The sequence below is a fragment of the Triturus cristatus genome, chromosome 2_2 (genome assembly GCF_964204655.1).
Source record: "Triturus cristatus chromosome 2_2, aTriCri1.1, whole genome shotgun sequence".
Lineage (NCBI taxonomy): Eukaryota > Metazoa > Chordata > Amphibia > Caudata > Salamandridae > Triturus > Triturus cristatus.
Window position 1 is genome coordinate 458807503 of NC_140582.1, and position 21871 is coordinate 458829373.

At 43.7% G+C, this 21871-nt stretch overlaps 1 protein-coding gene across 1 annotated transcript in view; it reads right to left on the reverse strand.

Annotated features, from left to right (window-relative positions):
* The window catches only part of FGF2 (fibroblast growth factor 2), a 360212-nt gene extending 341301 nt beyond the window's left edge, over positions 1-18911 (reverse strand). Inside the window, exon 1 of the mRNA XM_085641548.1 lies at positions 18291-18911. Coding sequence (XP_085497674.1) covers positions 18291-18468 — 178 coding nt within the window. The 5' untranslated portion in view covers positions 18469-18911. The remainder of the gene's footprint in view (positions 1-18290) is intronic.
* Between the last annotated feature and the right edge of the window lie 2960 nt (positions 18912-21871).

Below are 21871 nucleotides of genomic sequence, written 5' to 3' on the forward strand. Positions count from 1 at the left end.
GCACCTAATAGTACTGCGATGTTCACAGATTCTCTGTTTGATTTTTCTACTCGTCATGCCCACATATTGAAGTTTGCAAGGACAGATCATCCTGTAAACTACATTGGCACTATTACAGTTAGTGTGTGTTCTCAAGGTCCACACTTTACCTGGTTCAAGTTCCAATGTTTTCGCGTTATCTGTAAGATGACAGACACTACAGTTGCCACATTTGTAGTGTCCAGTGATGTCCGGTAGACCCCATGCATTGAGGACAGTGGTTTGTTGGTCTTGAGCTGTCACCTTAGGGCGCGTGTTAACTAAAGAGTCCTTTAGGCTTCTGGATTTTTTGAATGAGAACAATGGTTTCTCCCATTTAAGGTTGCCAGTGTTTAGAATAGTCCAATGTTTGTTAATCGATTTGGTGACCAGATTGGATGCCGTACTGTATGTAGTTACGCAGGTCAGCGGTAACGTAGCCTCTGTTGTGACCCTGTTTTCTAGTAGTGCTGCTCTGGGTTGGTTTCGTGCTCGTTTCTGGCACTTGGTGAGAATTCTTTCAGGATAGCCCCTTTCTGATAGTTTTTTTGTGAGATCAAGAGCTTGTTTCTGGTAATCCGTGGTTTTACTGCAATTACGGCGTAGTCTTAAGTATTGGCCATAGGGAAGGTTCTCTCTCAATGGCCTAGGATGAAAGCTTTCAAACCTCAGTAGGTTGTTCTTCGCTGTGGGTTTGTAATGGGTTCTAGTTTCAAGACGATTGTTTTCCTTGGTGATCACAACATCCAGAAAGACCATGGTATTCTGATCTTTAGTGTGGGTGAACCTCAGATTATGATCGCAAGTGTTGATCCACTGGCAGAATTCGGAAAGGATGTCTTCCGGTCCTTGCCAGATGGCAAGGACGTCGTCAATATATCGTTTCCAGAAGCTGATGTAGGTGGAGAACGGATTCTGTTCATTGAGTATGAATTTCTTCTCGAAATCAAAAACATAAAGTCCAGCCACGCTTGGCGCGAATGTGCTTCCCATCGAAGTACCCCCTCTTCCTAGCTCTGAGTTATTGAGTTACCTTTGAGGGTGTACTCCTTCTAATGTTTTTGTAGACAGCTAGAGCTGCCAATAGGCAAGACCTAAAAAAACAAATTCTTTGGTGAAGAAGCTGCCAAAAGAACCAGAGGTTCTCATATTGAAGGCAATTATGCCCATCCCAAAACGCATATGACCCGCCTGCACCCTGCCTTCCTCTATCCCCTAGAGATGCCCAACTGATCCTCCACTCCTCCAAGACACACACACACAACAGCGCACTGTCCACTCCTCCCATGTTCCGGTGCACCAATCAGAGATCATCCACTAGCCATATAAGGAAAAGGAGAGGCAGCCTGGCGCACCAGCGTCAGTTAGGATGGCAAATGCAAATTGTGGGAATCCATGCCTGATACCCATTGCCCGCTCCTACTAAAATGCTGACCTTGACACAATGATTGCAATGCTTGGTAACTTGTGGACATCCATGATCCAATGCCAATTGCCCATACCTGGTAAAAGACTATCACATATATGTGGTATTTTTGACAAGCTGGCTACATCCATGAAATGGTATCAAAATCCCACTAGTGGTAAAATCCTGGTCCTATGACAACAGTGGCAATATTTGGAAAATTGTAAAACTGTTAAATCTGCCAGTACAGCCTATTCCATAAATGGGACGCGTCAGTCCTTTATTAATTGTTATCTTTTGCAGTCAAATGTTTACTCTGTCCACACAGTACTTCTCATTGCAGTAAAACTGCATTGGCCGATCCTCACAGTCCTATGTCAATGTGCATTATATAGCAAGTATAATGACAGTCTTAGTTCAAAGACAGAAAAAACTAAAACTGAATACATTTTACACAATGCAATCATATTTAAAAAAAAAAGATATTTTCCTGCACATAAATCTCTCTCCTTTCTCAGGAGTCAATTTGTAGGAGCAGTCTAGTTAAATTTCATTATTTAGAATTCAATTAGTGCGGGAACATAGCTATTAACTGTTGTGATCTACTTCCGACCTGGAAATGTCTACTTGTCCAAGGGATCGTTTGCTTCATAAATCTTCTTCTCTTGTGAAAAAAAATCACTTGTCCCTTTGGTGCCACATAGTGCGGCGATAAATTATGGCAGCAATCTCATTATATAGGAGCTCCGATAATAGCCTCTCTGATTATGCCAGGGCTCATACTATAGTAGAGCTTGAATTCTAGCAATTCCCCCATTTTGCCACCTTTCCACAGATCTACAAACTGGGGCTGGAGTTAGCATTAAGCAATAGTTCCAGGGTTGGAATGCACTCTGCAGTCTGTGCAAACCTACTAACTTGCATTTTTGGGGGGTTTTCAACAGTTCTTCTCTCACCTTTTTCAATACTGAGAAAGGTTGGAAATGTACTCCTGACAAGGCAGAAAAAAAACTTCTTCCATGGTTGGGGAAAAAGTGGTTGGAGGAGAAGTGAACTTGTAAACGCTCAACATAATTTAGCATGATTGAAATCTACACATGCATGATTTGCTCCCGCTAAAATGCAGTTCACATTTTCTAGGAATACGATTTCATGGCCGACTTCTGTAAATTATTGTGAATTCATGAAAGCTGTCAATCTGCACTAATGCAAGGACTTAAACCATGAGTGCACTTCTGTGACTTTATTTAAGAATTGGGTCCCTAATTAGATCTGGAGTTAACCAAGACTATTTGTTTTTAATAAAATTCTCTCTCTGGCTCTGTCTCTCTCTGTCTCTCTCTCTCTCTATATATATATATAAATATCGATTATATATACTTAAAGATTTTACGCGCCTTAATTGTTTCTTCGTGTTTTTTTAAGCGCGCCTTGATTTCATCTCTACCTTTAGTGATAGCTTATTTAGGCTCCAGTGTGTCAAGCTCCTCATTAATGCGATTGATTTCTTTTTGTGTCGTGATTCTGTCGATCTCTGCATATGTTATTAATATGATGACCAGTGTCATTGATGCTTACAAAGTGCTCATTGCCCATTCTTTGTGCATGTCAGGGTTAGGCTGCTCAAAGCTCGGGGCGAGCATAATCCTCAGTCCTCTTGGGACGTGGTCTGCTTCACGATATTTCTGCAGTGATTTAGCCTCCCACCATTTCGTGATCTCTGTGCACATTAATTTTTCCAGTGTTTTCAGCTTATATTTGTAATCATCATTTCTTGCGCCAGCGTGCACATCCGTGTTTCTCATTTGGCTGGTTACATTGGGCAAATTGTCAAATAAAGCTTCCGCTGCTGCTACATTGGGCACACATTTAGACATATCTTTGCCCATATTATGGGTGCTTCCGCATTTGATTATCATCTTATATTTTCCTTTTAATTAGCACTCGGTGGAAGAGGCATCATCACGATATCACATTCTCTCTGTATATAAGCACTAAGCACTCACGCCTCTTCACACTTTTATATATCACAAACACACATCCCTCACACTCACTCTTTTACTCAGTATATACTAGTGGCGTATGTCCCTGCATTCATGCAGTAATATTGTAGTTAGGTTACACTGTAGGCATTGCTAAATATCCTTTCTTTGCTGCCTGACCCCACGGATGCGACCACGTATTACGTGGCACCTGTTCAATTTAAATTTTAGTACCTACTGACAGCATGCACTACTTCTTTGCGCTAGTCCCGCATAACTTTTCATAATTCCATAATCCGCTGGTTGCCTATTCGCAGCATGGCATTAATGGGCACTCATGTCCTAAGAGATCAGCGCATATTGTTTTGTATATAATGAGAATGTGAGGCTTTGCTTGAGATCACTGAGGATGTATCACAGTTGGTTGCTTCGTAAGACACTATTTTACGTAAGCGGTTTGTTTTCCTTCACTTTCAACATTTTCTGACAGCCGTCTTAGTCTGTCCACCATGTCAGTGCATGACTTACTACTGTTTATGTAATTTCCTCCATTGGCAGTAAAGCGGTACTACAGCAAAAGGGAGCCACATGTAGTAAAATGCTTTATCACTACAACGAAAATAGAAAAAATACTGCCACTATCACTTGTATAAATTGCACCATTGTTTAGCAGCGCGCTATGTGAACAAGGCCGCTTGTCCGGCAGCTGAAACGCGTCATATGGACATATGATGTTTGAATAAAAGACACTTACCTGCATCTTTTGCTGACGGAGTCTATATCCTGTTGTTGCGCCGCATTGGATGGTCGCGCTGTGGAACTTGTCGCGGATATCTACGCAGAGAACGGCTGTCTCTGCTCTACAGACCCCCTCTTCGCTCTGTTGCAACCTGTAGCAGTTATATTAAATGTGGTCATTCCAGATCCGGGCTCTGGCACTTCTTTTTTCTTGGATTAATTACAGGAAGCTCTGTCTCCCACAGCCACGGCCGCCCTGCAGGGTTGGGGGCCCTCGACGGCAGAGGAGTTTTGGAGTGTTTGAATGAGGAGGGCATGACCCGCTACTTCCTTGTAAGGCTATGGATTACCGGCGATTGCTACTTTGGAAGTGAGAAAGGGTGACATGCGAGGCACACACCTTGGCGTGGTAGGATCTAGACTTGTACTTATTTATGGATTTCTGGGAGGCAGCAAGGGATTAATGGATTGTGCAAGTTCCCCCCATATTGAGAGAACATCAATTAATGGCTGTGCGTGCCATTTTTACAACAAGGTATTGCAGTATAGAAAGACACCATTGTGGCAACACATTCATTATACTGCAATAAGAATGGCATTATGGGAATTAAGAGACAGAGGCACGTGATACAATGACTCTTTAAACACCTGGGGCATGCGCAGTTGTGACTTACCTGTGAACAAGGCATTCAGCCGAAACGCGTCAGGTCAAACAACGCTCTGCTGCAACCTGTACCAGTTATATTAAATGCGGTCATTAGGCTGGCCTCACGGTGAGTGACAGCATTCTGCTCTTTCACAAGGAGCATATCAGCACATAGAGTAGTTTTGCTCAGTGCCAGAGACTAGTGTTGCAGAGTGTTCTTTTTGAGAACAAAATACATTATTGCTTTTTGCTAATGTTTGTTATAAAGGTGAGGGCCTTTCAGCTCCCACAACAATAAGGGGCCAATTACGATCCGGGTCGGAAAGCACTCCGACCGAGTCGGATCCGGAGTGTTTTCCGACCGAGCCGGACCCCTACAGTCCGACCGAGCGAGTACGATGCGCACGTATGCTGTCGGACTCGGTTCGGTCGGACTCCTATAGAAGTCAATGGGAGCCAGTTGTACGACGCGTACATGCGCTCCCATTGACTGAATGGATACGTCTCGAACAAGTACGCCCCCGACTGTGGGTACGCGTCGGTGCCATCCGCACCGTACATGCCTGTGTTGGGGAGACGCGAACCCCCGAAGTCCGACTCCGGGAGCTTTTGCGAGCCAGACACTCTGGCTCGCAAAGGCTGTCCGACGCGTGCATCGTACTGGCTTGGTCCTGAATCGCATCCATTGCATGCCACGGTTAGCTTACGACCGAGACGTACGGAGCGGTTCAGACCCGGAAACGACTCGGTCGGTGAATTTCATGTAGCTCGCATAGTACTGGCTCGCTCGTACAGCTGTACGAGTCGGCCGGAAAACACACGTACGGCTCGTAGTTTTTCCGGCCGGATCGCGTTCGGTGCCCTTCCGACCCGGATCGGAATCGGCCCCTAAATGTTACAAATACCATGTCAAAGCAAAACACACATTGACAAAACCAAATGGCTGACCACCAGTGTCAGATGTGGACGGTACACACTCTGAAACAGAGTGAAATGCTCCAAAATCAAATAAATAAAATATACACTGTAATTGTGCCATGCCAACGTTTCAACCCTAAGCATACAATTTAGACAGGGTCATCATCAGGACGTAGGTTTGGGAAGGACCTGCTCAATGTTTAGGATGAATGCGGAGGTATTTCAAAGCAACACTGACGCATGGGATGCTTCAGAGGGGTACTGGTGCATGGGATGGCTCAGGCGTGGCTGGGAGTAGCGCCCAATCTATGTTGAGTAGTTCCCAGTTAGAACATGTATGCAACAGTGTGGAATTCCGGAGCAGAGCCGTGCAGTATGCAGGAGATAGCCCTCCGTGCTTAGGTTACTCAACAAGAGAGAATGGGAAACAGGCAACCTGTGGCAAGTAGTTGCCTCAAAGCGCTGTACTGGCTCATCCCTGACTGTGGAACCTCAAATGAGGGCAAAGGTAAATCAAACCTTCTAGGAAGAATTGGCCAATTGAAATGAATTGAGCAGAGATTCCTCCAACCACAATGATCGGTTGACTGCAGAATTGATCATTTTAAGTGAATGAAGCTAAGCGCTCAGGCCCACACGTCTGACTCCTGTGCTGCAGCAGTCAAGTGATTGTTGTAGTTGGAGGAATCTTTGCTTGATTTTATTTCAAGTGGCCAGCTCTGAACCCTAAAACGCCCCTTTTCCTGGCCCTGAGCCCTAAAACCGCCACCTGCCACAGCCCCCTGCCCAGTCCTGAACTCTAAAACTGCTGTGGGGCACCGGCCCCTGGGTGGATGTAATTCTGGCCCTTGGGGCATCGGGGCAATCACCTTTGGAGGATGGTAACAAACGTCACGCCACTTGCACAGAATAACGCCTGTCCATCTCCGGAAGTTCCACACTACGCAGACACTACAGCTGCCTCTATTTTAACATTAGCCCCTCGCCCTCTCTTTGAAGACCTGGAGGACAGCTCTCCATCAGCAAGCACTTTATCCTACCTCAGTGAGGCAAAGCAGTCACGGCACTCCGCTCCTGCTTTCAAGAAACATGGTGGATCAGCAAGCACTTTATCCTGCCTCAGTGAGGCAAAGCAAGTTATAGCGCTCCGCTCCTGCTGCCAAGAAACAGGGTGGATCAGCAAGCACTTTATCCTACCTCAGTGAGGCAAAGCACATCACAGCACTCTGCTCCTGCTTTGAAGAAACAGGCTGAACATTCCTAATGTATGTGCGCTTTCCTCCTGGTCCACCTGTGTATCCACTACAATGCGGTCATAACCACTCATCCTTTACAACAAACATGCCTTTACCACGCATGCCCGATTTGGTAGTAACCGCAGGCATGATAAAGGCATATTCGTGGTAAATAATTTGTGGTAACGGACATGCGTGGAAAAGGCATATTCATTGTAAAGGATGCGTGGTAATGGTAATACAAGGTTATGATCACGTTGCAATGACTTTTTCCCCTACTTGCCACAGTTTGCCTGTTTTATATTTTCTCTTGTTGAGAAACCTAATCACTGAGGGTTATCTACGGCATACTGAATGGCTTTGACCCAGAATCCCACACTGTTGCGTACATGTTCTAACTGGGGAGCACACAACTTAGACTGGGCTCTAGTCCCAGCCACTCCCAAGCCGTCCCATGTGCCAGTACCCCTCTGAAGCATCCCATACATCGGTAGCGCTTTGAAATACCTCCACATTCATCCAATACATTGGACCGGTGCTGCTAAAACCGACGTCCTGATGATGACCCTGTCTAAATTGTATGCTTAGGGTCGAAACGTTGATATGACACAATAATAGTGTACTGTTTTTATTTGATTCTGGAGCATTTCACTCTGTGTCAGAGGATGTACCAATCACTTGTACATCCTGGATCAGTCACTAAAAAAATGCGCTATGGTGCGGTCAACACTGGCCACGTCATAGCGCTTTTTTTTCTTGACTTTAAGCCAAGTTGCACTGCAACTCGCACTGCTGTACAACATGTCTAAAAAACATAGACAAAGCCAATCGATCTCACATAGCCAAGACCTATTGTCTTTGCTAGTGCATGTTGAATGTACCTGGTGTTCATGCAGTGTAAACATGGCAAATTTCCCTTGTTCGTTTATTTTTGCAAGTAGTAATAAGAACTATGTATTAATAGGTCGGTTCTTAAAGATCTGAATAGTAGCAGGGCATAATCTGACCTATCTTATAAATATTAATGAGATAGGTCGTAAAATTGCTACTCACCACTTACTATTGGAGGCCATCAGAGGAATGGCGACCTTCTGGGGCTAGCAGATCACCATGTCTGTGGTTGCTTTTAAATAAAGAAAAGACTTGTGTTTGAATATAGCTTGTTTTTCTTAAAGGAAATGGGCTGTGTTTGGGAGGAAAAATAGTTTTATTTATTTTATTTTATTTTATATTATATTTAGGGGAGGGACCCCTTCCCTTTTGCAAATACATTACCACTTCCTATGTGTTGAGGGTAAAATATCAATCTGATCGCTAACCATTGATTTGGAAGGGATGTCTACAAAATACTTCATCGAGATACCAAATTGATATCCATTCAGAATTCCATTTAAGGAGATGGACAAACTTTTTGGACTCCTAAAAGGGTATTACTACACAAAAAAGCATTTTAACAGTTGCAAACAACAAATTGGAGTGTGTGCGACTGTTAAATTTCTCAGTACATCTGGGCCAGAGTCTTGATTGTTTTACTTGCTAATTATTTCTCCAGGCCATGGATCTCATAACAGCATTCGGATAATGTTTCCTTTCTGCTATGGAAAAAAAGTAACTTTCAATCAAAAAGTGATCTCAATTAATCATCCTCTTCGCGTCATATTCCAATGATGTAGAATGTTGGCTTTAATTCTGTTGTGTTGAGGAGAATTTCATTACATGAAGTAATGGAGAAACTTCATGTTTGTTCCGTTATTATAATAATATTTTTTTTTCTATGAAGGCTAAACACCCTTTTTTAATAATACTTCATCAGAGAGGCCTCTTTCTCTAAATGTATTTTTCATTAGCAATCATTCTCTGTGAAAATTTTCCGAATCTGTGATGATGAATTTAAGTCTGAGCATTTGACTAAACAATGGATGGAGATTCATATATTTTGGCTAGAAGCAAGAAAAAGTGAAGTAAATTACTACTGTTAGTAGTTATTTTAAGCACACCAAAGGTGATGTTGTGAGGAGTGCTTGAAATAAGTCTAACCACTGGCAATCACTCGGGGTAGCATTCCAGACCATAATTCATTTGCCCACTATGCCACACAAGATATGGCTCAGCCATATGCAAATCAGTCTTGGTCTTGCTCCAATAGGAATGGTCCAGACTGAACTTCCAAGCCAAGTCCTCGCTGAACCAGAATACAACCGACTCAAGACCGGTTTCTGCCTGATTGGGTCTCTTCAGCTGGGTGTAGCTTGGTTCCTGTGGCACAGTGAGTAAACACACAAACTAGGGTGAAACAGGCCTTGGGTTGCTCTGGTTAATGTGGCCTGGCAAATAATGAAGCATGACATCCGGGTGGGGTGTGAGGGCACACCTTTACATTTTGGGTGAATCTCCTTGGTCCAATTCGTACTGTGAGACATAACATGGACCTGAGGGTTCCCAGAAGATGGGAAATTCTGTGAGCGACCCTCGATTTAGTCTCTCTGTGACTGGTCACGTTTTCCTTTGGTGTTCATAGTGCACATATAGGGAGAACACAAATGTTAACAGTCCCTCTTTTCCTCTCGTTTTCCTGGATTACTCTCCTTGTTTGGATAAGGGTCCATTGTTTCACATAGTACCCAATAACCAGTTGATGCCAGTCTCACATACTTCAAAACATTTTTTGTTATATCCTGAAAGAATGATGTAATTTAACAGATAGCATCAAAAAGTCAATAAAATTGCAACATTTTGGAATATTTAATCCTTACTTGATATATTTGATCAGAATGGTAAGTAAGTTTTTTGCATTTTTAGCAGCAAGTATAATATCTGAATCATTATATCCTTTTGTATTGGTCTAAAAGTTTGATTTTCTCTAGTTGTAATCTGTTGATTTTTCTCCATTAACTTCAACTGCATAAGTAATCGTCTGTAAATATTCTTTTGTAAAATTGTGTTGCTATTTGATAAAACTGGACTCATCACCAAATGTTCACTGCCCCTAACAAAACGAATGCTCCTTCCTTAGTAGCCTCCTTCAATGTGGCTTTTGGGTTGCAACCAATATTTTATAGAGCTTAAAATTGTTGTAAAGTCATATTCATATTTCTATTAAATTTTTCATAATTTATTTGTGGAAGATCTTTAAGATGCAACTTTATAAAAAATGTATTACTTTATTTAAGCAGATAATAGGTTGATTTAAGACATATTTTCTCTCATTACCTTCCTGGATGATTCAAAGTCTGTGATTGTTGTCAAAAGAATTGCTATAATTTGAATGTTCTAATCAATTAAAAAAATTATTCTTGGGTTCCCAACCATGTTGTGGAAGACTTATGGAGGGTGAGAGCAGCAACAACTTGATGGGGGGAAGCAACACAAGGAAGGTGAGGGGTGGGGAAGCAGCGAGAATGTACAGCCGGAAGAGAGGAGATATTGGGAAAGTGAGATGAGGGAGGTGTGGGGGAGGAGGGAGAGAGCAACAAACAGAGGGCAGCAACATGGAGAAGGGATGGGTGGGAGGAGAAAGAAGCACCACGCACATACCTCAATCACCGCGCGAGCAGTGGACAAGCAATAATTAAGTTGAATCAATCTGTGCTCGGTCGATGCGCCACTGAAAGGAAAGAAAGTGGCGCTTGGCACGTGCTGGCCAATTAGGAAATAATAAAGCAAAACAGGGGTCCCTCAAGGGGGAAGTGTGAACCTCTACTTTCTAGGAAAGAGTACCTTTGACTATCAAGAGGTTGGTTCAATTTCTCAATAAGGCAGTTTTATTTCAATTTCTTGAACAACAGGAATAAACTATTGCAATTTTATAATTAAATCAATTTGCAAGTAAGAAGGTGATCCCAAATGGCACAATGACGCAGTGCAAGTGTACTAAGTGAGTGTAAAGTGTGTTGGTGCAATACAATCTAGGTACATAAAATAGTGACTGATCCAGGATGCACAAGTGGTGGATACACACTCGGCCAGAGTGAAATGCTCCAGAATCAAATACAAATATAGTACACTATTATTGTGTCATGTCAACATTTCGACCATAAGCATACAATTTAGACAGGTTCATCATCAGGCCGTAGGTTTGGAAAGCACCTGTCCAATATATAAGATGAATACAGAGATATTTCAAAGCACTACTGACGCATGGGATGCTTCAGAAGGGTACTGGCACATGGGACAGCTCAGAAGTTGCTGGGAGTAGAGCCCAATCTAAGTTGTGTGGTCCCCAGTTAGAACATTTATGCAACAGTGTGGGATTCCAGGTCGAAGCCGTGCAGTATGCCGTAGATAGCCCTAAACGGTTAGGTTGCTCAACAAGAGGAAATGGGAAACAGGCATCCTGTGGCAAGTAGAGGAAACAGTCATTGCAACGTGGTCATAACCACGCATGACCATTATCATGCATCCTTTACAACAAACATACCTTTTTCACGCATGTATGTTACCACAAATCATTTACCACGAATATGCCTTTACCATGCATGACTTTACTTCAAAATCGGGAGTGCGTGGTAAAGGCATGTTTGTTGTAAAGGATGAGTGGTTATGACGCATTGTAGTGGATGCCTGGGTGCACTGGGAGGAATGCGCACATACTTTAGGACTGTCCACTCTGTTTCTTGGAAGCAGAAGTAGAGCGCTATGACGTGCTTTGCCTCACTGAGGCACGATAGAGCGCTTGCTGATGGAGGGCTGTCCTCCAAAGTCCTTCAAGGGAAAGCGAGGGGCTAATTTTAAAATAGAGGCAGCCGTAGTGTCTACCTAGTGTGGAACTCCCAACGACGGACATGTGTTATTCTATGCATGTGATGCGATGTTTGTGACGATCCTCCAGAGCTGGGTTCCCCGACCTCGGCCCTCAAGGGCCAGAATCACATCCACCCAGGGGTTGGTGCCCCACAGCAGTTTTAGGGTTCAGGGCTGGGTAGGGGACACTGCAGGGGAGCGGTTTTAGGGCTCAGGGCCAGAAAAAAGGGGGGTTAAGGTTTTAGTGCTCAGGGCGAGGGGATCGGTTTTAGAGGTCTGTGCAGTGCAGGGGGCTACTGTAGGGGGGGGTTAGGGCTCAGGGCCAGGAAAAGGGGCGGATTTAGCATCCGGGCCAGGCGCGGGCTGCGGCAGGGGGCGGTTTTAGGGCTCAGGGCTAGGTGAAGGTTTCTAGGGTTCAGCGTTCTACACACCCCTACCACACGGTACTTTTCATCGGTGTTGAAACTGTATGGTGGGTCCCTCCAGAGTTAAAAAAGACTGCACAATTACTTAATCACTTTTAGTGTGGCTTCAATTCATCTCCTCCTTAAATAATTCAGTTAAAACACAGAAGTACACATCCGTTCACAGTGTCTATTTACCTCTGGGACCAGGTCACCGTGGGCTCTCATGTACTATCTGTTCACTTGCTAAGGGAGTGCAATGGACCCATGGCTACTCCTTATTTATGTAACAGCACTGTGTCCAAAGATAGAGCCATACTTGCGAAACAAAGACTGCATTTACACGGCAAACAACATTCCAGTTGCTGCGATTGTGCAAACCATGCTAAGACTGCTAGGGTAATGGTTTACAACGAAACAAGAAAGACAAACAACAGGGGTGTCGACCAGACAAAAGCGCGTCAGCGCGCCCCACTGCACGGATGCCATTATCAAGCATATGTCTGTACCATGCATTCACAAATTTTTACTAAGCATATGTTTTTACCAACCATGCCTTTACAACGAAATTTACACTGTAAAGGCATGTGTGGTAAAGTCATATGCGTGGTTACAAATGTTTGTTGTAAATGCATGCATGAAAATGACACGTGTTGTACTGATGACAAAGTAAAGGCATGCGTGGTAATTGCTCGCGTTGTTCCATCATACAACTGCAAGTAGTTACCCCAAAGCACTGTACTGGATCATCCCTGACTGTGGAACCTCAAATGAGGGCAAAGATAAATCAAACCATCAAGGGAGAATGTGGCCACTTGAAATGAATTAAGCAGAAATTCCTCCAGCTACAACAATCACTTGACTGCCATAGCACAAGAGTCCGACGTGTGGACCTGAGCGCTTAGCTTCCTTCACTTAACATGATCAATTCTGCAGTCAACCAATCGTTGTGGTTGGAGGAATCTTTGCTCAATTTATTTCAACTGGCCACATACTCCCTCGATGGTTTGATTTATCTTTGCCCTCATTTGAGGTTCCACAATCAGGGACGTTCCAGCACAGCGCTTTGAGACAACTACTCGCCACAGGTTACCTGTTTCCCATTTTCTCTCGTTGAGAAACCTAAACGCGGAGGGCTATCTACTACATACTGCACAGCTCTGACCCGGTGTCCCACACTGTTGCATACATGTTCTAACTGGGGACCACACAACAGAGATTGAACACTACTTCCAGCCATACCCATGCCGTCCCATGCACCAGTACACCTCTGAAGCATCCCATGCATCAGTAATCTGATAGATTGGGCAGGTGCGTCCCAAACCTACGTCCTGATGATGACCCTGTCAAAATGGTATGCTTAAGGTCGAAACATTGACATGACATAATAATAGTGTACTGTTTTTATTTTATTCTGAAGCATCTCACTCTTTGTCAGAGTGTTTACCAACCACTTGTGCATCCTGTATCAGTCACTATTTTATATACATAGATTGTATTGCACAAATGCACTTTACACTCACTTATTTCACTAGCACTGCGTGGTTTGGGAACACCTTCTTACTAGCAAATTGATTTAAATATAAAATTGCAATTTTGTTTTCTATTGTTTAAGAAATTGAAATAAAACTGTCTTACTGAGAAATTGAACCAATCTCTTGGTGGTCAGAGTTACTCTCTCCCAGGACGTAGAGGTTCACACTTCCCCCTTGAGGGACCACTGGTTTGCTTTATTACATGATTACCCAGGTCCCAGGGCTACTGGGTTGTCCCTTTTCTTATACAAGCAATTAGGAGTCAGCAAAGAACTGTGCCAATGAAGCTAAAATATTGTATGCAAATGGTAGGCTCCAAGCCCTTTATTGTAAACAATAAGTCTCGCAAGTGAAAGTGCACGCAGCACATGTGCTGTCTCAGGCTTGACCTAGAAAGGAGATATCATCTTACACCCTAGCAGAGGGGAAAAAATCACTTTACCAAACGTTGACACTTGAGATAGCATGAACAGCCTTTAGGCCATAATATGTCCTTGTAGAAAATATTATATAGAGATGACTGAGAGACTGGTGAACCTCAGGAGGATTGAACATTGTTAGAATATATGCTTAAAGAAATCTCCTGCCGAAACCCATTTATTGGAGGTTCAACATGATGTGAAGCAGATTTGCCTTATAATCCTGCAAACTATACAATGACCAATAAAAGGGTGAAGATCATGATAAACTGATCACACACGACAACGCCTGCTGGATTGAGCTATTAAAAGTGATAAAACCTAAGGGCTTCGGAAGATCTCAGGGCCAGATGTACAAACACATTTTCCCATAGACACAGAATGGGTAAAACTGTTTAATACATCTTGCCATAAGTGCCTTATTACGACTTTGGCAGTCCTCCCGCGGGCCGTCACTCCAGCGCCCCGCAGGAGGACCGAGAAAGTCATACCTACACTGTCTGCCGGATTATGATTATAATCCGTTTCCGGTGGTGGCAAGGCGGCGCTGCAACAGCGGCGGTAAGGATCATTGGAGAGCCTTACATGCAAACTGCTGCAGTGACAGCGCCGTCTGCAATTTCCTGTATGGTGCGGCACTGGGGTGCATAAATACAGTTGGGCACAACATGTGCCCCCCTGATTGCACCCCCAGGCCCTGGATCGGCAGTGAGCCCTCTTAGGGCTCCCTTTGCTGCCTTTCTGCCACACTTTTCATGGCGGTCGCACCACCATGAAAAGGGTGGCGGTGAGCCAACTCAAAACATGGTCAGCTGTGCCGGCTGCGGCACCGCCAGAATATTTTTCCAAGGGAAAGACTGCCGGCCCAGTGGGATTCTTGATCCCAGCAGTGTCGGCGGTCTAGTAGAGGTCTGACCGCCACAGCGGGCAGTGCTGCAGTCGTCGGACTGTAATAAGTTGCCATTGTTGTAATAAGGCCCTTAGTCTGATGTTACTTAGATGACATATATAATGTACACTTTTTTATTATTCTGATGCTTTTCTTGATTATAAGAAAATTGCTGCTAACACGTTTGTCTCTTTGACTGTCATTTATTAGTATGCTAATATTTTTACGGTATTTACACTGCTTATATTTTAGCTTCAGTCCTCTTTTTACTATTTTGAATTAGAAATAGGACTGTATACTTTGTTCTATATGATTACTGAAATAGCAATAGTTGAACTAACATTTTTAGAACAAGTGATTCAAGCACAGAAGGAACACCTTGTTTAAAATTTGATTGAATTATTTAAATATGTGCAGTTCCATTTTTTCAATCTTCAAACTAAAGCAGATACTCGTTCTATAACAGAAATAGAAATAGGAGAGGATCGGCAGGGCAGTTTTCCTATGCCCAGATGTACTGCTTGGACCAGAACAGACAGTCTTCCTTAAGGTAGGACTAGCGCATTCTGTATGTAGAAGCCACTGTACCCGCAGATCCTATAAGATCCAGTACCGAGAACAGTAAATTCAGTGACGAGGATAGATTTATCAGTTATTTTATTATTAACGAATGAATATAAGTCAGTGCTTATAATTTAATTATAGCAGTTTTATAGATACCCCTGAAGACAATATTAGTAACGAAAGGCATTGGGTTTGAATAGAATATATGAATGATGACTGAAACAATAATATACCTGAATTATGGATCAGATACAATAAAACGTGATTCCAAATCTTAAAAAGGGTTCACTGGTAAATATGTAAGAAGTCACAAAGGCTATTAAATTGGATCACAAACTGTGTACTCTTTTCTATGATCTTTTCACTGAATAAGTGAACCCTTTCAATTGGTGTAAATGTACCCATCATGGCATGATGTCAATCTCTGACTCACCATTGCATAATGGCAGCCATGGCAGGACGTTGATACATCTTTGCATACTGTGGGCATACAATATACAATGGTGCTGAACCCTAGCATAAGGTTCACCCTGGCACACTGGCAGTATTTTGTGGCATAGTGTAGGCATCCAGGTGCAATAATGGTGTGTAGGTATTCTGGTAATTTGTTGCCATTTGGGGGCATTCTCTACATAATTATGTTGGTTCTTGGCATACTATTAGCATCCTTGGCTACCACACCTGCTTTAATGCTTGCCTCTTATAATGGTTGTTATTGATAACATAGTTTAGGCATGCATGGCATGATGAAGCCCCCGCCCTGACATAATGCACGCTCTGAGTTGAAGGTGGTAATTCCTGGCATACTGTGCACAACCACTGTATAATGATGCAAAGGCTTGAATGTAAATATTTTTCAAGCAGGCCGAGTAAATGAGCCTGCGCAAATGGATGTTTAGCCTACCCTCCCTCCAAAGCCAAGCACATATACGTGCTTGCCAATGCCGTGTTTTGGAGGGATACACCGGTGGGCATGGCGGACGCTACTGCATTTGTAAAGGTTTATTTTTGTGCATAGGTGACCATTTTAAGGCACATTAGCTGCACATGTGTAGATTTTTTGTAAAACTGTAGATTAATTATTTAGAGGCCGATTGGACGATTATTCAACCAACACTTTCGCATTATGGGTGCAAGTGCATGAGTCAGGTGGTCTAGTGCCGAACTATTTGCCATAGACTCTGGTTCCTTCATGGACATACAACCCATGTTTGGCAAGGGCCCCGCTGATGACAAGGCCCTGCAACAACAGACTGAATGTCAACATGTGGTAAACACAGCTCTACTTGAATCAACTATAGCCCAAAGCGGTGTGAATACGAGGCAAGATGGAGCCCTAATAAAGAGGATCCTAATATTCGAACAGGGACGGACATCTCATCTTTAAGGTGAAGGCAGCAATTTTGTCATCATTGGTATGGATCTGTTCACAGATCATGAGTGAAGCCTGGCTGACTGCAACCACAGAGGGGCACAGCAGCATGGCCGGGCACTGCACACAACCCAGCCTTGTGCCGGCAGGCTTGCTTAGGTCCACTCTCGCAAAGATTGCTTCAGTAAAAGGAGATCTCATTAGGGCCCCTCAAGGAGGGAGGCCTTCATTGATCCAGAGCTCGGAAGGAGGGAAGGGGGGTTGGAGGTGCGAGCCATAGGCAAGAGGAACATTGATCATGGCCCTGGGGGGCAGAGAGAAATGCCATGCTGAAAACAGTGCTGTGTTTCTAGTGAAAGCAAACAGCGATGAGTTGTAAGTAATTACTAAACATCACTGCAATGTCTGACTTGTTAAATATGTACAGAGCTGTCAATTTAATAGAATAACTGTTAGATAATGTATCTGTCATTCTGGGGTGACCGATTAATTCTTTTTACAAAAGGGGAGGCGGCTTTAAGAAGATTGAAAACCACTGGTTAGGGGGTTGTGAAAAAACTGGGATCAAGGTAAAATGAGCATATGAAAAAAGTTTCTCATTACAAAACATATCACTTGTGCAGCCTGTACAATCCTACCCCCTATAGCTATTTTAACATCTTCTTAATTTGCACCTCCATCACATTAGCAGAGAGCTGATATATGTCCCCTTTTTAGTGCACTTAGCCCTGCTATTTTCTTTTTAATATTTTTGTATTATTAATATTATTTTTGTAACAAAAACAGCAAACAATACAGGCCCGTCATCAGATTCAGACACATAATGGATAAAAACCACTGCTTTCCAATGTAGACAAGATGCCCAGCACCCGACATCATTGTGCTCAAACAATAAAAGTGCACAGGGATGAAAAATGACATAAAAATTAACTCATACTGTAAAACAGATATTCAGCTCAGTCCAAGAGCTCCATATTTTGTCCCGTTATTTTCTAACGTCTGACTCAACATGTCGAAATAAACCCGAGCAGTTCACGTCCGAAATCACGATTTCTGTGGAGGGCGATATACCTATTAAAACAATTACAATCTAAAATGTATTGTGTTTTTTAGTTCCTGGTTAGGACTAGAGCAAACATGATTATAAGTGCAGGACGACTTAATAACTCAATAAGAGTGCGTGAAAGGCAGGCTTCTCAGGAGAAAAGTAATGATGCTGTGTGCGTATGTATGACTGATACTGTGAGCTGCTGCCGTTGCCTCTTGGTGCTGACGTAATGAGTAGTGGTAATGTGGCAATGATAGCGCTGGGAGGGCAAAGTTCTCATAGTGCAAGTCAAGTGATGCTGACTGCTGACGCAGGTATAAACGTGTTGGTGCTGCCGGAGTACCTGCAGGGAGAGTTATTGACAGGCCTGTACTTACTGTAGGAGTCGCTCTTCTCCCGGGCTCCGTCCACCTTGCCGTCGGGGTTGATCCGGAGAAAGAAGCCCCCGTTCTTGCAGTACAGCCTCTTGGGCTCTTTGAATCCGCCGGGTGTGAAGGTGCCGCCATTCCCGTCCTCGGGGAGCGCAGGGAGACTGGTGATGCTCCCGGCAGCCATGGCCTCAAACAGCCGCCCTCTCAGTCAGACGACCCTCCTCACCCCCTCCAAGCCGAGCAACCAGAACTCGAGAAGGGCCCAGCAGCAGCTGCCGCTTTCACCTCGGCTTTCTCTCCTCTCAGCTACTTCTCGCAGCGAGAAGGACGGTAACTGGTGCCAAACATTAGGAGGTCCCCTGGACCCGAGCAGGATGCCTTCCTGGTGAATTCTGTGCACTTCCCTCCCCCCGTCTCACTACGGAGCATCTTCACAAGTTCTCCCATAAGTAGATCTCCTCTTCTTCATCCCCGAAGGCTCTCCTACAGCCACTTCACCACGGTGCCCTCTAGACTGCTGAGCGCTGGAGTGTAAACACAGCGGCACACGTGGGCAACGAGCACCCTGAGCACGAAGGGCGGCGAGTCTGCTGCGCCACCGAACCGCCTTGAACTCTCTCTAGTGCTGACTGAGAGCGGCCCCACGAAAAGACCCCTCTGTCCGCCCGCACTGCTGCCTAGCGGCCGGCAGGGGGAGTGCGCGTGCCGCCAATTTCGATTTATTCCACCTCTGCGGTCCAAGTGACGGAGTTGTGGTAATTTATCTCAAAACATAAATATGCTGGAGAGTCATATTTTTTTCAAATTAACGGAGTTAAGCGTAATCTTTCGGAGACACCTTTTCGTGATTAAAATCTACAGTTAATAAAAGCTTTGGGATAACTACTTATGTTCCTGTGGATCCATCTGAGAATAAAATTGTCACGTCTTCAACCGGTGAGATATTGGCACAAGCGCAACGACTATGGTCAGAAAAAAAGATAACGGGAGCAATCCTGGCTGGTACATAGCGCATCGTTTGGTGCTAATCGTTTTTACCGCTGTATCATACAAGCGGGCTTTTTTTTTCTTCTCACTTGTCAGGGACGAGAGTCTGCTGAGGGCACATGATATCACCTAACAATGGCAACAGTCGTGGAGAAAAACACAACATAGCCACAAAACACACCAACACAACAGACATCAAGGGCATGGTACAACACACAAACAAAATACAACACAACTAATTATGATACACCAACAAAGCCTCAGCACAACAAGACAACACAAAAACACAAAAACGCACCATCACACTAAAAAACACAACAAACTAAAACACACTAACAAAACAGCAAACAAACTCTAGTGTCTTGTGAGTTAGGGATGACAGAACCCTTTTGGTTCCTGACAGGCTCCGTAGAACCGTGACGTAAGCGCTTGGATGTGGTTGATAGAATTAATGATGTAGAATGTTCAGTTAACAGTTACACGCTGAGGAATAAAGACATGTAATACCAATCTCTGTGTGTGTCATTTACATGCTTCGAGGCTGGGAAGGATGCTACAACTGGTGACAAGGATGGGATACGTTACCTGAAGAACTAACTGCTCTCCCAGGGAGCTTTCCGTGGTCCAGCAAACTGTTTGTGGGTGCCAAACAAACCTCAGTCGAAGTGAAGATCGACGGTTGGCGTATGTGGAATCAAAGCGCCACTCCAGCCAGTTCAAAGCTTTAAAAGACGACAAGAGCCTTAAAAAGAAATTTGAGTATTATCGGCCAGGAACTTGCTGGTGATGCCGTGAAAGAGATACAGTGCCACAACGCAACACAGAGCCATATGGAACAATAATGCTAAAGACAATGACAACCTGGTACAGAGAAGCGCTAAAGGCAGCGATAACCAGGAACAAGGAAGCGCTAGAAAAGAAATTGCCAGATATAATGCAGAAGACTGAAAATAGTGACAAACATGCAAGAGACAAAACAAGTACTTACTGTAAAAGAGGAAGAAGGTGCTGAGTGTCGGCTGAGTGGGCTAGATAACCCGAGTTCCAGTACTGAGTCAGTACTTCCAGAGCGTACTGAAGTAAGTGCTCACCAAGCGCCGTACAAACAGCATATACTCTCACCATCAGTAAGTTCCACAACTGGTTATAACGCCACCGCTTTCCTGAAACCACCGCTTCCATACAATCGCGACAAAAAGTAGAATATTGGCACCAGAGGGAACTAGGAAAACTTAAGATGATGAAAGTGCAACTACATATTAATGAGGACATTCATCCTGTTTCTCAACAGCATTGTCAAATTGCATTTCATTTACAGGAAGTTGTTGAAAAAGAGCTTGCGACCTTACTAAAGCATGATATCATTTAGCGATCTACTGGTCCGAAACCATGGCTTTCGCCCATAGTGGTAGTACATAAAAGGACAGTGAAGGAGCTGTATGCACCTGTGTTGATGTCTGTCAAGCTAATAAGGCAATTAAAATTGAACAACATCCAAAATCGCTACTGACTTCTTTGGGTCCCTTGACAATGGGCATCATTTAATGGTCATCATTGATGATTATTCTTGTTTTCCCCTGGATTGACTTCTCGTCAATCACTCAGGAAAAAGTCATTGAGATTATAGATGGTATTTTTGCAACATAGGGACTTCCTTAATTTCTGAAGTCCTACAATGACCTACCTTTCCACATTCGAGAATTCACATACTTCCTTGCTCATTTGAACGTTAAGCATCAGAAAAGCACACCATTTTATAAGCATCCTAAAAACCATTGTTCAGCGTGCTGCATTTGAAAAGCTTGAAATCAAATCAGATCTTTATTCTGCTCTTTGTGTATACCAGTCGACTCCCCATTCAACTACAGGGGAAAGTCCTGCAGCCCTGATGTTTGGGAGAATCACGAAGACCAAGTTGCCACAATGGACGGCTAAAAGATTTATTGATGATGTTGAACTTCGTCAAACAGATTCATTTCACTAAAACTAAATATAGACCTATGCAAACAAATGCTGATGGGCGAGGAACACTGTCTTTACAGAAGGAGACCTGAGTCCTTGTCAGACAGAGACAAAAATGCAATTCTGATGCTCCATTTGATGCTGACTCATTGAAGGGTGTGACCAGTAAAGGACACACAGTGACTGCTCACCATCCTTGAAAGTCCATTACGAGAGATTCTTCGCATTTCATGCACCTACCTCGTCATTTGCCAACTCCAGATGTCAGAAGTGAGACTTTTCCCATCTGAGAATCCTGAGAGCCCAAAGACTGCACTATTGCCTCTGTCACCCGTGCCAGTCATGGACACTTAGTCTCTATTTCTGCAGCCTCACATGACAAGATCTGGGCAATTGATTTGAGCACCAAAACGACTTATTGAAGAGTTATGATGTATACATGTACTCTTTGCACTTTTTATTTAACATTCACAGATCAAGAAGACATCAGGTCTCTAGGCCAGTCTGCACCACAACCTTTCTTTCACACTTACAGCATCAGGGAACCCCCAACATATATAGCTCCTACTGTGTGAGATCGTTTTGTGTGTTATGATGGCTGTCAGACAGATCTGTGCTAGTCTGGTTTCACCAAGCAT